Genomic DNA, 17787 nt, shown 5'->3' with positions numbered 1-17787 from the left:
AAGGAGGAGCTAGGTAGCGTGAGATGGATCCAAACTGAACAATACTGCAGCACTGGAGGTTGGGAGAAGCACAAAAGGTAACCAGATTCCACAATTCTGAGGATCCAATGGTCCTAAGTGATCATCCATCACTCCTCCAGATGTACATCCTCTTCCATATTGAAATGGTCGAGGCTAGTGTGTCAAGACTGGTCAAAAAGTATACCAGCACTTGAACTGGGCTTGCTATAGTATCTGTGGCTGACATCTCTCATACTGTCTGTGAACCGGAAGCTACTGCTGCATGACACTGATGAAATTGGTGGAAGAGTAGTCTTTGGAAGTAGGGGCGTTTAAAAGCAAAGTAAGGATGTCTAGACAGATGATTGTTCAGAGCCCATCAAGAGAGACTGGACTGCAAGATCCTGCTCCTTAATTTGGACAACTAGTTCTCTTAGCTGCCTATGAAGAGATTATCTCCAGAACAGGACACATTGGCCAACTTGTCATGGACATTCTCTCACAGATTGCTGGCCCTCATCCAAGCTAACTAGCATACTCCAATGGCTGCAACTTTAGATTTGACTACAGTATCAAATGATTTGTATATGGAGCATAGAAAATAATGTTCACACGCATCTGCACCCAGAACTGCTAACCAAGAGTCAGCCTGTTCATCTGACTCCAACAAAGGTTTCAGCTTCTCTGCACATGCGTTTAAGTATCGCACCATATAGAATTCATAGACTGTGATGCAAGTGCTGAGAATTTTGCTCTAAAAAACTTAATTTTTTAAAATTATCCAATAGTCCAGGGTCATTACTTGGTGGGATGTTGGAGAAAATCCTAGCCTTCTTTGCCTGTTTCAGCACTGACTCCAATACCACTCACTGGTGCAATACTTGAACTAACCCAAACCCTGGGGCTTTTCTGAACTCTACATTTAATGTCCAGTTTCCTAGACATTTGGGGGGGGGGCCTGGAATCTCCTACATTATTGTTTGTAAATCCCATAGGATCACGTGTCCTGGGATTGTTGCAGGCTTGGACATATTTTCAAAAATCCAGAGAAAAACAAAGACCTCTAAGCAGGGGTCTTTGTCCTTGCAGATGTTGACTCCCAAAGCCTTGCCCAACTTGTCCAAGAATTTGAAGTATGAGAAGTCTTTTGGTGGCGACAAGTGCTCTAGCAGATCAAGTAGGGGAGTTTAAGGAATCACTGTAGACCCTTCCTCAGACCTAAGAAGCAAGGGAACACTAACTCAAATAATGTTGGAGACAATTAGGGAAGGGACCTTGGTCACCTTGGAGGGTAGTCGTCATGGGGTATGCTCCAGATGGGAGCACCTTGAGCTCCTTCCTCAGTCTGGCTAGACTCCTCATTGAGAGAGGGTCAAGAACTAGATCCCATCCCTGTTTCTTCTGAGACAGCTCCTGAGGCATGGAGACAAGAGGAACTCCCCCTTGAGGAAACAAATCCAACACCCTAGACAAGAGAGACTGAAGAGAGCCCTCCCTGTCACCAGCTCCCAGCAAAGCAAAGAAAGTCTTCACTGATTCCAGTATCTGGTCTATGTGCTGCTGTGTCATCTAATCATAAGTTGAAGAAGAGCCATCATCATCTGAGGCCAGAACATCTTCATCTTGAGAAGCTTCCAATGGACTCTAGGGTGGAGCTTCTCCTTGGGTCAGTTGAACTGGTGGAAGCATGGAAACCAGGGCACCAAAGAGCATACAGGATGGGGCAAAGTCCTTGCTCAAGGAGTCTAGTTGTACTAGCAGTGGGTGATGACAACAGAGGATAGTGCAAAGGCAGCAGGGGGTCAGATAGGGGCTTAATGTTGTGGTTGCATCGACCACACTGTGCTGCGGGAATGATGATAGGTGCCTTGGAAACTATGCATCAGAGACTGTAAAAGAGGGGATGGGCAGTGGTTAGGGGAGTGTGAGAAGACTGATTGGCTGGAGGCAATGTTAGGGATTCCCATGGGGGACACAAGAGTAAGAGGGGGGAGAGTTGAAGGGGATCCGGTTGAGGCAGAAGGAATAAAGTGTGTGCGTGTTTGTGTGTGTGTGTAAATAAGTCATCAGAAAAGGACCAAATGATACACCCAGTCTGCCCAGTAAGCTTATGCCAGTATTTGCTGCAATATGCAGGTTAACCCCATGCTTATCAGTTTACCATATCATAAAAAGTCAGTGCCCTCGGATGCTGTTTGAATCCAATTTCCCTTAACTGTTGCCATGAAAACAGAGAGTAATGTTGGACTTGCATCAAAAGTATCAGGCTTAGTGATTAAGGGTAGTAAGCTCCACATCAGCTAGTTACCCCCATGTTTATTTGTTCCTCAAACCGTAAAAGTTGGGACCCTTGTTGGTTGCTGTCTGAATCCAATTCCCCTTTTCTCACTGCTGCTGAAGCAGAGAGCAATGATGGAGATGCTTTACCAGTTATCAAGGCTTAATTAAGGGTAGCAACTGCCAAACCAGCAAGTTATTCCAGGTTACCCCCATGCACTCTTTTCTTTATTTCCACTCTCTAGTCTTTAGGGATCCACAGTGTTTATCCCATGCCCTTTGAATTCCTTGACTGTTTTCATCTTCACCATCTCTTCCGGAAGAGCGTTCCAGGCATTCACTACCCACTCTGTGAAGAAATATTTCCTGACACTGTTTCTGAGTTGTCGTTCTTGTAGTTTCATTTCATGATCCCTAGTTCTACTGATTTCTTTCCAACAGAAAAAGTTTGAAAATTATGCATCATTAAAATCTTTCAGATATCTGAAGGTTTATCATATTCCCCCCTGCACCTCCTTTCTTCCAGAGTGTACATATTCAGATCCTTCAGCCTCTCCTCATAGGTCTTCCAATACTGACTCCTCACCATTTTGGTAACTCTTCTTTGGACTGCTTCTATCCTGTCTTTATCCTTTTTGAGATATAGGCACCAGTACTGAACGCAGTACTCCAGGTGAGGCCTCACCAAGGACCTGTACAAGGGCATTTCACCTCTTTTTACTTACTGGTTATCCCTCTTTCTATGCAGCCCAGCAGTCCTCTCACTTTAGCTATCGCCTTGTCACATTGCTTCACCATCTTCAGATCATCAGACACTATCACACCAAGGTTCTTCTCCCAGTCTGTGCGCATTAGTCTTTCACCACCTACCACATAAAACATTTTTGGATTGCCGCACCCCAGATGCATGACTCTGCACTTCTTGGCATTGAATCCCAGCTGCCAAATCTATGACTGCTCCAAGTTTTTTTATATCACACTTCATTCTCTCTACACCTTCAGTCATGTCCACTCTGTTACAGATCTTAGTATCATCCACAAACAGAACAAACTTTACCTTCTATACCTTCCACCATGTTGTTCACAAAGATATTGAACAGAATCAGTCCCAAAACCGATCCCTGTGGCACTCCACTTAATACAGTTCCATTTATCATTACACGCTGTCGGCTGTTAGTCAACCAGTTTGCAATCCATGTTACTACCTCGGCACCCACTCCCAAGCTTCTCATTTTCTTCATGAGTCTCCTAGGTGGACTGTATCAAAAGCTTTAATAAAATCTAAGTAAATCATAAGAACATAAATTCCATACTTGGTCAGACCAAGGGTCAATATCAAGCCCAGTATCCTGTTTCCAACAGTGGCCAATCCAAGTCACACATACCTGGCAAATAACCAAACATTTGATAGATCATAAGCTACTGTTGCTTATTAATTACCATAATAGCAGTTTATAGATTTATCTTCTAGGAATTTATCCGAACCTTTTTTAAACCCAGTTACACTAACTGCTGTAAACACATCCTCTGGCAATTAATTCCAGAGCTTAACTATGCGCTGAGTGAAAAAGAATTTATTTGTTTTAAATGAGCTACTTTCTAACTAAATGGAGGTGCCAGGTTAAAGCATATGCTTTAACCTGGCACCTCCAGGTTAAAGCATATGCTCTAACCCGTTAATTTATTCGTATCACGTTATATTTCTACCTGCCTTTATCTTCCTTCCAGCTTGTCTTTAAGCCTCCAAGTTTTTCCATTCCTTGTTGATTGTAACTTTGACTTATTCCTTTTCCTTTGTTATCTATTATTAACCAGAATTGTTACCTTAGTTTTCCCTTGTTAAAATGTAAACCGATCCGATATGGTTATCTACTATGAAGGTCGGTATAAAAAAAACTGTTAAATAAATAAATAAATAAATAAATAAATAAATAAATGGAGTGTGCCCTGGTCCTTCTATTGTAACAGAGAGTAAATAACTGATTTACAATAACTTGTTCAAGTCCTTTCATGATTTTGTAGACTTCTATAATATCCCCCCTCAGCCATCTCTTCTCCAAACTAAACAGCCCTAACTTCTTTAGCCTTTCCTTATTGAGCAGCCGTTCCATGCCCCTTATTTTGATCGCCCTTCTCTGTACTTTCTCCAGTGCAGCTATATAATTTTTTTTAATGACGTGACCAGAATTGCACACAGTATTCAAGGTGCGGTCTTACCATAGAGCAATACAGAGGCATTATGACATCCTCCGTTTTATTTTCCATTCGCTTCCTAATAATTCCTAACATTGTTTGCTTTTTTGATCACCACAGCACACTTAGCCGATGATTTCAATGTATTATCCACTATGACGCCTAGATCTATTTTCTGGGCAGTAACTCCTAAGATAGAACCTAACGTTGTGTAACTACAGCAAGGGTTATTTTTCCCTATATGCATCACTTCGCACTTGTCCATGTTACATTTCATCTGCATTTGGAAGCTCAAGCTTCCAGTCTCGCAAGGTCCTCCTGCAATTCATCACAATCCGAATGAGATTTAACTACTCTGCATAATTTTGTGTCATCCGCATATTTGATCACCTCACTCATCGTACCCCTTTCCAGATCATTTATAAATATATTAAAAAGCACCGGTCTAAGTACAGATCCCGGAAGCACTCCCTTTTTCTACTGTGAAAACTGACCATTTAATCCTACTCTGTTTCCTGTTTTTTAACCAACTTGCAATCCAAAATAGGACATCGCCTCCTATCCCATGACTTTTAAGAAGCCTCTCATGCGGGACTTTGTCAAATGTCTTCTGAAAATCCAACTACACCACATCTACCGGTTCAGCTTTGTCCACATGTTTATTCACCCCTTAAAAAAAAAAGTGTAGGAGATTTGTGAGGCAAGAATTTCCTTGGTGAAATCCATGTTGGCTATTTCTCAAACAATGTCTATCTGAGGGGGGCTTTTTCAAACACTTATCACGTGCGATAAGCTGCTATTGCATGTGAAAAGTCCCTTTTCGCTTGCGATAGCATGCTGGGGGCAGAGTCGGGACGGCGAGGAGGCGGACTCCGCGGTGTCTTCGCTGGCGGCGAAAAGGTAAGCTATGTTATCGTCGCCAGTAGCGCGCCCAATAGCAGCACCTTTCACGGTGACGCTATTGGGTGCAAAAGCTGGCAGAGAAAACATCGCGGTGGTGCGAAGGCTGCCGGCTTTCACAGACCCGCCCCCCGTTTTCACTGCATTCATCTTCTGCGATAGAATGGTGAATCCAGGCCTAAATGTTGTGATATTCTTTATAACTGTTTCCACGATTTTTTCCAGCACTGAAGTCAGGCTCACTGGTCTATGGTTTCCCGGATCAACCCTGGATCCCTTTTTAAATACAGGGGTTACACATTGGCCATCTTCCAATCTTCAGGTACATCAGATAATTTTAATGAAAGGTTACAAATTTTTACTGATAGTTCTGAAATTTCAGTTTTTAGTTCTTTCAGAACCCTGATATGTATACCATTCGGTTCAGGTGATTTACTACTCTTCAGTTTGTCAATCAGGCCTACCACATCTTCCAGGTTCACTGTGGTTTTGTTCAGTTGATCTGAAACATCGAGGGCTCTTCCCTGATCCAATTCTCTAGTCACCCAATCAAAATACATCAATCAGATTTGTCTGACAGGACCCTCCCCTAGTGAATCCATGTAGCCTCAGGTGAGCAACCCACCAGATTGCAGATAGTTCACTATCCTTTCCTTCAGCAGAGTCTGCATTAATTTTCCCACCACTGAAGTGAGGCTAACTGGCCTGTAGTTTCCCATCTCCTCTCTGCTCCCACTCTTATGAAGCGGGACCATCACCACTCTTTTCTAATTTTGTGGCACCACTCCCGTTTCCAGGGATCTATTGAACAGGTTCTTCAGGGGACCCGCCAGCACATCTCTGATCTCCCTCAATATCCTGGGATGTACCTCATCCGGTCTCATGGCCTTGTCCACTTTCAGTTTTCCTAGCTCTTCCCATACACTCTCTTCTGTAAACTGAGTTTTGTCTACTCCACCACCATCCAGAGTCTTAACTAGCGATGGTCTTTACTCAGGTTCTTCTCTAGTGAACACCAAACTGAAGTATTTGTTTAATATTTCACACATTTCTTTGTCTTTCCACTCATTTATCTTTGTCACCTTTCAATTTCACTATAGCACTTTGGACATTTCTTCTTTCTCTGATATATCTGAAAAATGATTTGTCACCTTGCTTTACCTCTTTGGCAATCCTTTCTTCCACCTGACTTTTTGCTTTCTTGATTTCTTTCTTTGTCTCCCTCAGTTGCACCAGATATTCTTCCCTGTGTTCCTCTTTTTGGGATCCTTTATATTTCTTGAACGCTGTTCTTTTTGCTTTTATCAGCCACCTCCTTTGAGAACCAGATCAGTTTCTTATTTCTCTTATTTTTGTTTATTTTTCTAACATATAGATTTGTTGCCTTTGTAATTGATCCTTTGTGTTTGGCCCATTGATCCACCTCTCTCATTTTCTTCCAGTCTTCTAATTCTACCTCCAGGTATGTTTCCATTTCGACAAAGTCCGTATTTTTGAAATTCAAAACTCAGGTCTTCGTGTGATTTCTCTGTACCCTATTTACAATATCAAACCATACTCTTTGATGATCAATGGTGCCAAGGTGAGCACCCACCTGGACATTAGAGACATTATCCTTGTTAGTGAGCACTAGGTTTAGTATAATTCCCTCCCTCGTGGATTCCATTACAATTTGTTTGAACAGAACCCCTTGCAGGACATCCACTGTCTATTTCTGGTAGATTCTACAGAACAGATTCTCCTAAGATTAAAATCTCCAACAATCAACACTTCTCCCTTCTTTCCCACCTTTTGGATGCCTTTGACCAGATCTCTGCCTAGTTCTTCCATTTGAGTTGGAGGCCTATAAGCCACTCCAGTAAAACTGGATGCACCACCATCTTCTTTTTTAGGATGGCCCATAATGCTTCTTCTCTACTTCTACCCTACATTCCTTGCAGTTCAGTCGCTTGGATATTGTTATTGACATAAAGAGCTATTCCTCCCCCTTTTCTGTCCTCTGTCCTTCCTTAACAAGTTATAGCCAGGTATGGCTGTATCCCAGTCATGAGAACGCATGAACCATGTCTCCATAACAGCCACAATGTCCAAGTCCGCCTCCACCATTAGGGCCTGCAGGTTTGGGATTTTATTGCCCAAACTATGAACATTTGTATTCATAGCTTTCCAATTTTTGTCCCTTGATTTGTTGCACTTCCTAGACACCTGTTCTGCTTTTTTGAGCTGATAGATTTTGATATTTTTTCCTCCCATATTTTTGTTTTTATTGCTTAGGGATGACATGTCACTTTCACTGGCCATTTCTTGCCACCCATAATTCTTTAGTTTAAATGTCTGGTAATTTCTCACTTAGCATCCTCCTTGCTGCTACAAACAAACGTAGGCCATCCTTCCCATATAGCCTTTTACTGCTCCACACACAATCCCAGCCTCCAATGTATCCAAAACCACTTTCTGTACACCATTTTGAGCCAGGAATTGAAATTATCTATATGGCATAGCTTCTCATTTCCCATTTCATTAACAGGTAATACTTCCAAAAAGGCAATAGTCCTTGCAGTGTGTTATCTTTCTTAGGTTTTGGAAATCTTTTTGTACTTAATGAATTCCATTTCTATTTAGGTCATTGGTCTTCAGATGGATGCTAACACTGAAATCAAAGTTCCTACTTTCTTCTTCAATGACTTGAACTATCTGGTTTCCATTTCTACTAGCTGAGGATCCTGGAAGGCATTTAACTGTTGTGTTACCATCAAACTGTGCTTCCAAATTGGTTCCTCTGATTGAGTCTCCCAGCAGAAGCAGCTTTCTTTTATGACATTTGATTCTGTTGAAGGACTTCTGGGTGCATTGAGTGACTTCACTTTTAGAAATCACTTCAAAATCTATTGCTGAGGTTTCTTCATTCTCCAATTCATAAAAAGAATTATGTAGGGGTAACAGAGGGGAGAGTGGGTATCTTCATCATAGACCTTATTCTGCCAGAGTCAACTGTTATCCAATTGTTCCTGGGTTTTTGAATCCTGGATGTCTGACATCTCTGTGGGCGTAAGGCTTGATGCACAGGATGCTGTAAAGTTGGGGAAGGTGGGTGTCTGTCACGTGTCTTGTTCTACCAGAGCCCACTGTAAACCATTTTTTCTTAGGTTTCTGCAATCTCTGTGAGAGATGGGAGAGAGACACTTGATGGTTCAAGGAATGGGAGGGTTAACTGAATCAGCTCCATTTTAATTGCAAACAGCTGAAGGCAAAAGGGACAACCTTTGATTCTCCAAATGATAGGCCTTGGGACAAGCACCACAATTTGTTGCACTGAATAAAACACATTGTTAAATTATCACTAATTTATTAAAATCGAATAGATAAGAAGGTAAAATTTAGGCTCTAGCAAAAATTTTTAATAGATATTTGAAATAAAAACAAAGTATTAGTATTAGCAAGTAAAGATTAATAGGTAGAATATGAAAACCAATTTTAACAAGCAATATAACAGTTTAAGTTACTATTACCTGAGCGGTAAGGAACTACTATATAATGAGATGAAGTAATTGAAGCTAATTATCTAGGAGTCCAGGGAAGACACTATAAGAAAAGTAAACCGCAGGGGTGGATGGGTAGAGGGGTAGGAAAGGACAGAACTAAACAGTTGAGATTACTTGCAGGAAAAATGTTTGTTTTCAGATATCTTGCCTCTCACAGGAAGAACTGAAAACAATAATGTCTGCTCTCCAATGTGGTCTCTAGGCCAATGAAATCAACCAAGAGCCCCTCCCCCTAGACACGACTCAAACTTATGAAACTTTTTTTTCCCTCTTTTTTAGCCCCAGTACGCAATTTAGGGCTTTTTATTCACAAGTAAATTAACACCCCCCCCCCCCCAGGTCAAAGGCACAAAATATTACAAAAATCAGACAAGAAATATACTTAGCCCAGATATAAATATGCAAATAATTTCATATACCTTGTAAGCTGCCTCTCACAAGAAGAAATACAATGGAAAGGGAATTGACACCAGGGGTGGATATGTACTTGAGATGGTACCAAAGATGGGAGGGGGATGACAGAAGAGGGCTGGGAGTAGGGAGGAGATGTAGATGTGAGAGGGACTGGTTCAAGAGCCAGGAAGTGACACCTCCCTTCCCCTACTGACCCCTAGTCCTCTCTACTGTTTTGATTTTGTTTAAGTCTTCAGTGAAAGAATAACTAGAAATCCTGTATTTACAAAAGTATTGTTGAATAAAGATATTAATTTTACCACAAATATTTTGTGGGTTTCAGCTCTCATGTACATAGTTTTGTATGCTAGTGATGTCAAATATGTACATACCTGCATTGTACATATTATTGAACTGCCCTGCAGATTTGGGTCCCTGTGGCAAAGTGCTTGCAGGCGTTCTTGGTTGAGCATTATTTCCATAGCCACCATTTTGTTCCAGGAGCTGTAGAGATTAATATCCATCATGAATCATCGTTTTTCAAACTAAATTACCTTAACACTCATAACGTAACGAAGACAATAATGAACCCACCAGTTTTGTGTACTGTAAGCTTGCAATATATCTTTCTAACAAGTGACGTTTTCAGACATCCTACTTTATTATATCACAGTCATGGGATAAAGTGATATCAACCGTCTTTAATCTAGTTTTTAGGCCCAGATCTCTGCTTAGTTCTTGGAATTGCCTCTGGTCATTTATACTAATAAAAACTCATTATGCTAGCCACGAAGCTAATCTAAAAAAAGATTAGTTTACCATTTTCATAAGAGAAACAATAATGTACTGTACTTCAAATACATAAGCACATTTTTAAAAGCAGGAAATAAACATTTCAGATGGATCTTTTATATTTAGAGTATTCAATTCCCTTCATAGTACAGTCACTTCTCCTTCCATGCACTTAAGTGGTTCTATCTTCAACAGATCTCCACACCCTTTTTTCCTTCAAGATTAAAGGGAAGAGAGTCCATCTGAGTTGCTAAAGGAATTGTTATGAATTATTAGTTTTTGATCAGAATCTCGTCCTGCTCTTCTGGGCAACCAGCTCAACAGGAACCATCTTTTGTTATGCCAACTGTACATTATTGTCATGTGCAACTACTCTCTCTTCTCAATTATCTTTCTTCCCCCTTTCTTTTTAGCCCAGCAGTTATAATCACAATGCTCTGTCAGGGTCCAGAGACTGCAATTCCTTCCAAAGCCTGGAATGAGCGTATCTCGAGTCTAGCCAGCAGGTGTCACTGTTGACAGAAACTTCCTCCCTGGGGTCTTTGAATGCTGCCTCATCAACATCCCCAGCTGACCTGAGGAGCAGAACTGGATTTGTGGTCAGAATCCAGATCTCCTGGATGGCACTGAGCCATCAGTGACCCTCATTTATTATAAATAAAACTGTATTTACTTTAACTTCCCTAAAGCCAGTTGTCCTATTCAGCAGATTTGTATACATTTTTTTTTTAAACAGGCTTGCTCTAAGATACACCAATGGCAAATACACAACTTTTATGACATTAAGATCATGTTGGCAGATAGTAAACAAATCTTCTGGCAGAATCACAGCCAGCACAAACAGGGTTCTAAAAATAAAAATTAGATTAAAAACAAAAACCAAACAAAACAAGCCCACCCCCAAATCATCCTTTGCTATTCTTTTACTAAAGGAGATACTTTAAAATGCTTAATAGAAACTGTTCCAATCAGAAATTACATTAAAAAAATATGTTTATTAAATGTAATATATCACTAGTCCTCAAAAACAGTTTCCATTAAAAATATATTACATAAATAGCAAAGAATAAAATTACAAATACTGTGCACAACAATCTTCACCTCTGTAATGGGTGATTTTGGATTCACATTCCGGGCTGCTGCAATATCCTGTAGCTGATTCACAAGCTCTGTAATAGACAGCCTCTCCACTGGGTTGACCTTCAGCGTGGACCCTAAAGAAGCATGATTACATTCAAACATTAAGACAGAGCTTGGGTTTATTTCTGCTCTTCTGAAAATGGTTTAGCATCTAAGCAGTGCTCCCAATTAAGAGAGATATCCTAGTTACAGTTAGAGAGGTTCAAGAACACTTCATGTGAAATTGAGAATTTCTATAACATTTAACAGAGAATCACTGGGACCTACTGAATTTTATTTATTTAAAGCTATTTCTGTCTATTTAAAGCTATCTCAAAAATACAAAATAGAACATTCATAAAATAGACATATCATAACAAAAGCTCCACAAAACAAATCAGCTCTAATTGTTATCATAGAATAAGGGACAGACAAAGATACGCTTGCAAAAACAGAATAGAAAATGGAAGGCATTTATTTATTTATTTATTTTTAATTTTTATATACCGAAGTTCTTGTAGGGACTACAAATCACTCCGGTTTACATAAAACGTAGAACTGCTCAACAGAGAGCGGAGCTTTTTTTTTTTTCTGCATTTGAGTGCAGAGATCATTTACCACGGTGTGCATCTAACTGTAAGAGGAAACTTGTAGAGTGAAGAATTTTCACAAAATAAACAAGTTGAAGGCCTGGAGATAAGTAACCAAGACTTTAAAATTACAGTCCATGATCAGTTTTTGCAGAGAAGATTAGACAATTTGCCCAATGCTGGGCAGCATGAAGGACCCAAATTGCGGAATAAAAATCAGAAAAGAGAAAGAAAGATCAGGTTCCAGTGGTTTGCTAATATGTTAATTAATCTCTGTGGTTTTGCTTAATTCTAAAATAGGTAAAATATTGACTGCCCAACTGTATTATCCTGATAGGAATTAACATCAAAACAACAGCGAGAAGTAAATGTATGTACTGAACTTCATGTAGTAACTTTACTTATTTCCTCAACAGAAACAAAAGCTGAGATTAAAACTAATGGTATGAGACCTTACATGACCAAATAATAAAAGTCCTGCTTTATTATAACAAATTGACATACATTCTGATATAAAATTCACAATTGCATACTGGATAAGTGCTTGCCCAGACCAATTAGAGTCATAATAGATGAGGTACATAGAAACATAGAAATGGCTGCAGAAAAGGTCCAGTGGTCCATCCAATCTGCCCAGCAAGCTTATGGTAGTTTCTGCACTTACGGTAGTTTCCCAGACCTTCAAAGTCAGGGCCCTTGTTGGTTTCTGTTTGAGTCCAATACCTTGTTACCTTCCTGCCATTGAAGCAGAGATCAATGTTGGAATTGTATCATTGGTTAAGGGTAGTAACAGCTGTATCAGCAAGTTACCCCTATACTTAATTGTTTTCCCTCACTTTAAAATTCAATGTCCTTGTTGTTTGCTGTCTGAACCTAATTCCCCTTTTTCTCTTTCCCCCCGCCATTGAAGTAGAACACACTGATGGAATAGCAATAACAATATTATTTTCAGTATTCCTTGGTTCTACCTATGTAAAAGGAAAAGTGTTATTTTATAAACCAAGGTATGAAGCGCCACTTCCACTTTATAAGCATGTTGTTTGGGAAAAAGTTGGATTAATTATGGGAGGAGTTAAATGGAAGATGGAAAAGGAAAACTGGTACTTACCTGCTAATTTTCGTTCCTGTAATACCACAGATCAGTCCAGACAAATGGGTTTTATTCATCCCTACCAGCAGATGGAGGTAGAGAACAAAACTTTGGGCACTGCCACATATACGAGTACCACTTGCAGTCCCTCAGTATTACTATACCCAAGCCAAGATAAGTAAAACCTAATTTAAAAGGCGAACGAGGGTCCAACTGGATACCCCTGTCCAAATGGTAAACAACATAACAGCAAAAAAAAACCACTGACCAAACCAATGGAAACTCTGCTTTGCAGTCAATATTTATTTATTTATTTATTTAGCATTTTTATATACCGATGTTCGATACAAATATCAAATCAGGTCGGTTTACATAAAACAAAACAATCGCGGTGAGGCGTTACAATAAATGAAGTTTCAGAACATGAGAATAAATATTAAATAAATATACAAGTATTAAATATTAAATAAATAAATTAAATTAATAAATTAAAAAATTAAATTAAATAAATTAAATTAAAATTAAATTAAAAATTAAAAATTTAAATTTAAAATTAAATTAAATAAATTAAATTAAATAAATATACAAGTATTAAATATTAAATAAATATACAAGTCTTTCGGCATAGATCCTCAGGGCGGGCCTCTGGACTGATCTGTGGTGTTACAGGAACGAAAATTAGCAGGTAAGTACCAATTTTCCTTTCCTGAACATACCTAGATCAGTCCAGACAAATGGGATGTACCAAAGCTTCCTTACAGTGGGTGGGAACCCGAAAGACCCACGCGAAGTACTCTCTCCCCAAACGGGATCGGCTCCAAAGCCCGCACATCCAAACGGTAATGCTTGGTGAAAGTATGCAATGAAGACCACACCGCGGCTCTACAGATCTCATGGGGCGACACTGACACTCAGCCCACGACATCGCCAGCGCGCGAGTCGAATGCACTCTAAGACCCACTGGAACTGCTTTTCCTTTGGATACATAAGCCGCAGAGATAGTTTGTTTTAACCATCGAGACAAAGATGATTTGGACGCCTTCGCCCCTTTTTTAGTCCCCCAAAAAGAACAAACAAATGATCAGAGCGATGGAAAGCGCTAGTAACCTTCAAGTATCGCAACACCACCCGTCTCACATCTAAAAGATGAAGCTCACGTCCCATCGAGGGATCCCAAGTCCAATCCGGAAACCTGGGCAACTCCACTGTTTGGTTTACATGAAAACTCGATACCACCTTGGGGAGAAAGGAAGGCACCGTTTGCAAAGACACCTTTTTGTCTGACGCAATCTGGAGAAACGGATCCTGGCAAGAAAGAGCTTGCAACTCTGAAATCCTCCTAGCTGAACATACTGCGATCAAGAAGACCGTCTTCAGCGTAGGGTCTTCAAAGACATGTGGCTCAGAGGCTCGAAAGGATCCTCACAAAGAGCCTTCAACACGAGACAGATTCCATTTCGGACAAACGCTACGCAGGGCTCCTCATAGAAACCGAACCACATCCGGATGGGAAGCCAAAGCCTTCCCTGCACCTTACCTCTGAGACAACCTAAGGCCGAAACCTGGATACGAAGAGAACTGTGGGCCAACCCTTTGGATAAGCCCAGCTGTAAAAAAGACAAAATGTGAGAAACAGAAGCCTGAAGAGGCTCCAAGCCCTGTTGCCCACACCAGGTCTCAAAGACTTTCCATACCCTGGAATAGGCCAAAGAGGTAGAAGGACGCCGCGCTTGCAGAAGTGTAGCAATGACGGACTCAGAATACCCTTTCATACGCAATCTCTGCCTCTCAAAAGCCAGGCTGCGAGACAGAAGCGATCCTCCCGATCCTAAAATATGGGCCCCTGTTGCAGAAGATTCTGCAAATGGTTCAGACGCAACGGACTGTCTACCGCCAGACGAAGCAGATCCGCGAACCACAGACGAGGCCACTCCAGCGCAACCACAACGGAGCCCAGATGAGCTTCTATCCGTCTGAGTACGCTTGCAATCAGTTGCCAAGGAGGGAAGAGATACAGCAGAATGCTGGTCAGCCATGGACATACCAGGGCGTCTAGCCCCACCGCTCCGGACTCCCTCCGACAGCTGCAGAATCTGTGTCTTAGCATTGAGGCCTGTGGCCATGAGATCGAGCTGAGGAGTTCCCTACCGATTGCAAAGAACATTCCATGCTTCCAAAGAGAGCTCCCACTTCCCCGGATCCAACTGTTGCCGGCTGAGATAGTCCATCTGGACGTTGTCAACTCCTGCCACATGTGAAGCGGCGATCCCCTCGAGATGGAGCTCTGCCCATTCGAACAACAGTTGAGCCTCCTGCACCACCGCAGGACTCTTGGTTCCCCCCTGGCAGTTGATGTAAACCATCATGGTCGAGTTGTCCGAGAACACTAGCACCATCCGATGATGGTCCAAGGGGAGAAACTCCACCAGAGCCCTGCGCACAGCTCTCGTTTCCAGTCGATTGATGGACCACCCCTGCTCCTCCGTCGACCATAGGCCCTGTGCAGACCTGCCTAGACAAACCGCCCCGAAGACTGACATCAGTGGTCACCACCACCTAATCCGGGACCTCGAGAGGCATTCCCTTCTCCAGGTTGCTGCACGTCATCCACCAGGCTAGACTGTCCCTTGCCGACTCAGTCAGCGACAGGGACAGAAAATACTGCTGCGACCACAGACTCCAACGGGACAGCAACGCTCTCTGCAGGGGCCTCAAATGAGCAAAGTCCCATGGTACCAGCTCCAACGTGGACGCCATCGAGCCTAGGACCTGTAAGTAATCCCAGACCTTTGGCATCAGCAGACGCAGAAGATGAGCAACTTGCTCCTGAATCTTGTTCATCCTTTCACCTGTGAGAAACACTCTGCCCTGCTGAGTGTCGAATCAGGCTCCCAAGTACTCGAGGGATCGAGAGGGCATCAAAAGACTGTTCTGGACATTGATGATCCAACCCAGCGATTCCAGGAGGGACAGCACTCGGGCTACCAATTGTACACATTCTTCTAGAGACTTCGCCCGGATCAGCCAGTCGTCCAAGTAAGGGTGTACCAACAATCCCTCCCTGTTGCAAAGCCGCAGCCGCCACCACCACCATCACCTTCGTGAAGATGCGCGGAGCGGTGGCCAGACCGAAAGGAAGCGCCTGAAACTGATAGTGCTGTCCCAGCACCATGAACCTGAGGAACCTCTGATGTTCCCGCCGGAAGGGGATATGGAGATAAGCCTCGGTGAGATCCAGAGACGCCAAAAACTCTCCTCTCCTTACTGCTGCAATTACTGTTCGCAATGTCTCCATCCGGAAGCGCGGTACCTTCAAATTCTGGTTCACCTTTTTTAAATCCAGGATAGGCTGGAAAGTGCCCTCCTTCTTTGGCACCACAAAATAGATGGAATACCGACCTGCTCGGACGCCGGCACCACTACCTCCAGACTCAGTAGCCGAAGAAGCATTTCCTGGACAGCTGCCCGTTTGCTTCGGGAAAGACAACACGATTCCAGAAAGGCAGGCCTCAGGGGACGAGAGAACTCTAAGGCGTAACCTTCGCTCACCACACTCACACCCAGCGGCCTGACGTAATCTTGGTCCATGCCTCGTAAAAACGGGTTAGCCGGCCCCTGATTACCAGAGTCGAAGAGTGGACCTGCCGGATCTCATTGTGAGGACTTATTGCCACCTGTCCCCTGGGCGGCCCCGCCTCTTAAAGACCTGCCAGTCCCCCGAAAGAACTGCTGTCTATGCGAAGCCTGACGTGGCGCGGAGCCTCCTGTGGATCTCACCGGACAAAAACGCCTGGCCTCCGGAAAACAAGGCCGAGAGGAAAAAGGCTCATGACCTGACTTCCGTTCTTCCGGAAGTCGATTGCCTTTCGTCTCACCCAGTGATTTCATCAAGTGGTCCAGGTCTTCACCTAACAGCTTCCCCTGAAAAGGTAAATTACAGAGTTGCGACTTCGACGAAAGATCAGTCGACCAATTACGCAGCCACAAGTGACGTCTAGCAGCCACCACAGACACCATACCACGGGCCATGGCACGCACCAGGTCATACAAGGCGTCAGCTCCATAGGCAAACCCCGCCTCCAGGCGAGCCGCCTGGATCGGGTTCAGAGCACCAGAGGCCGACTGCTGCTGCAGCTTCTGAATCCAACAAAAGCAGGTCCGCTGCTTGGGGATTGCACAGACCGCCACACACAGGCCCAGACTCAGAACCTCAAAGGCACGCTTGAGGTGCACTTTCAACTTCCAATCCTGAACATCCTTCAGAGCTGAAGCTCCAGCCACTGGAATGGTAGTCTTCTTGGTAACTGCTGAAACAGCTGCACCCACTTTCGGGACCTTGAGAGCATCCAAATGCTCCTGCAGCAATGGATACAACTTGGACATTGCCTTGCCGACTCGCAGCCCCGAGTCGGGGGGGGGGTCCCACTCCCTGGTAATCAGTTTCTGGATCTTCTTAGGAATTGGAAACACACTGGGAGCCCTCCGAAGGCCATCCAGCACCGGATTAACTCCCTCCGCATCCGAATCCTCCAGAGTAAGCTTGACTCCCAATTCCTACAAACACTTGAGGAATGAGTGGGCGTAGCTCCTCTCTCAAACAGGCGGATCACGCCTCTGGAATTTCCGCCACCCCCTGATCCACTCTAGAATCTAGGGCAGTGGTTCTCAACCCTGTCCTGGGGACCCCCCCAGCCAGTCGGGTTTTCAGGATACACACAATGAATATGCATGAGAGAAAATTTGCATACACTGCCTCCATAACATGCAAAATTTCTCTCATGCATATTCATTGTGGGTATCCTGAAAACCCGACTGGCTGGGAGGGTCCCCAGGACAGGGTTGAGAATCACTGATCTAGGGGGTCTAGAGGAGGGTCCCCTACCGGATAATG

The 17787-nt window shown here is 42.9% G+C and overlaps 1 protein-coding gene across 1 annotated transcript in view; it reads right to left on the bottom strand.

The window, feature by feature from the left end:
* GAK (cyclin G associated kinase) overlaps positions 1 to 17787 on the bottom strand; it is an 832466-nt gene that overhangs the window by 588432 nt on the left and 226247 nt on the right. Inside the window, 2 exon segments of the mRNA XM_029601806.1 lie at positions 9698 to 9809; positions 11199 to 11311. Of these exon segments, the coding sequence (XP_029457666.1) occupies positions 9698 to 9809; positions 11199 to 11311 (225 nt within the window).

This window comes from Rhinatrema bivittatum, chromosome 1 (assembly GCF_901001135.1).
Source record: "Rhinatrema bivittatum chromosome 1, aRhiBiv1.1, whole genome shotgun sequence".
NCBI classification, from domain to species: Eukaryota; Metazoa; Chordata; class Amphibia; order Gymnophiona; family Rhinatrematidae; genus Rhinatrema; species Rhinatrema bivittatum.
Note: the sequence above shows the minus strand (reverse complement) of the source record. Positions and strands in the feature narration are given on the sequence as shown.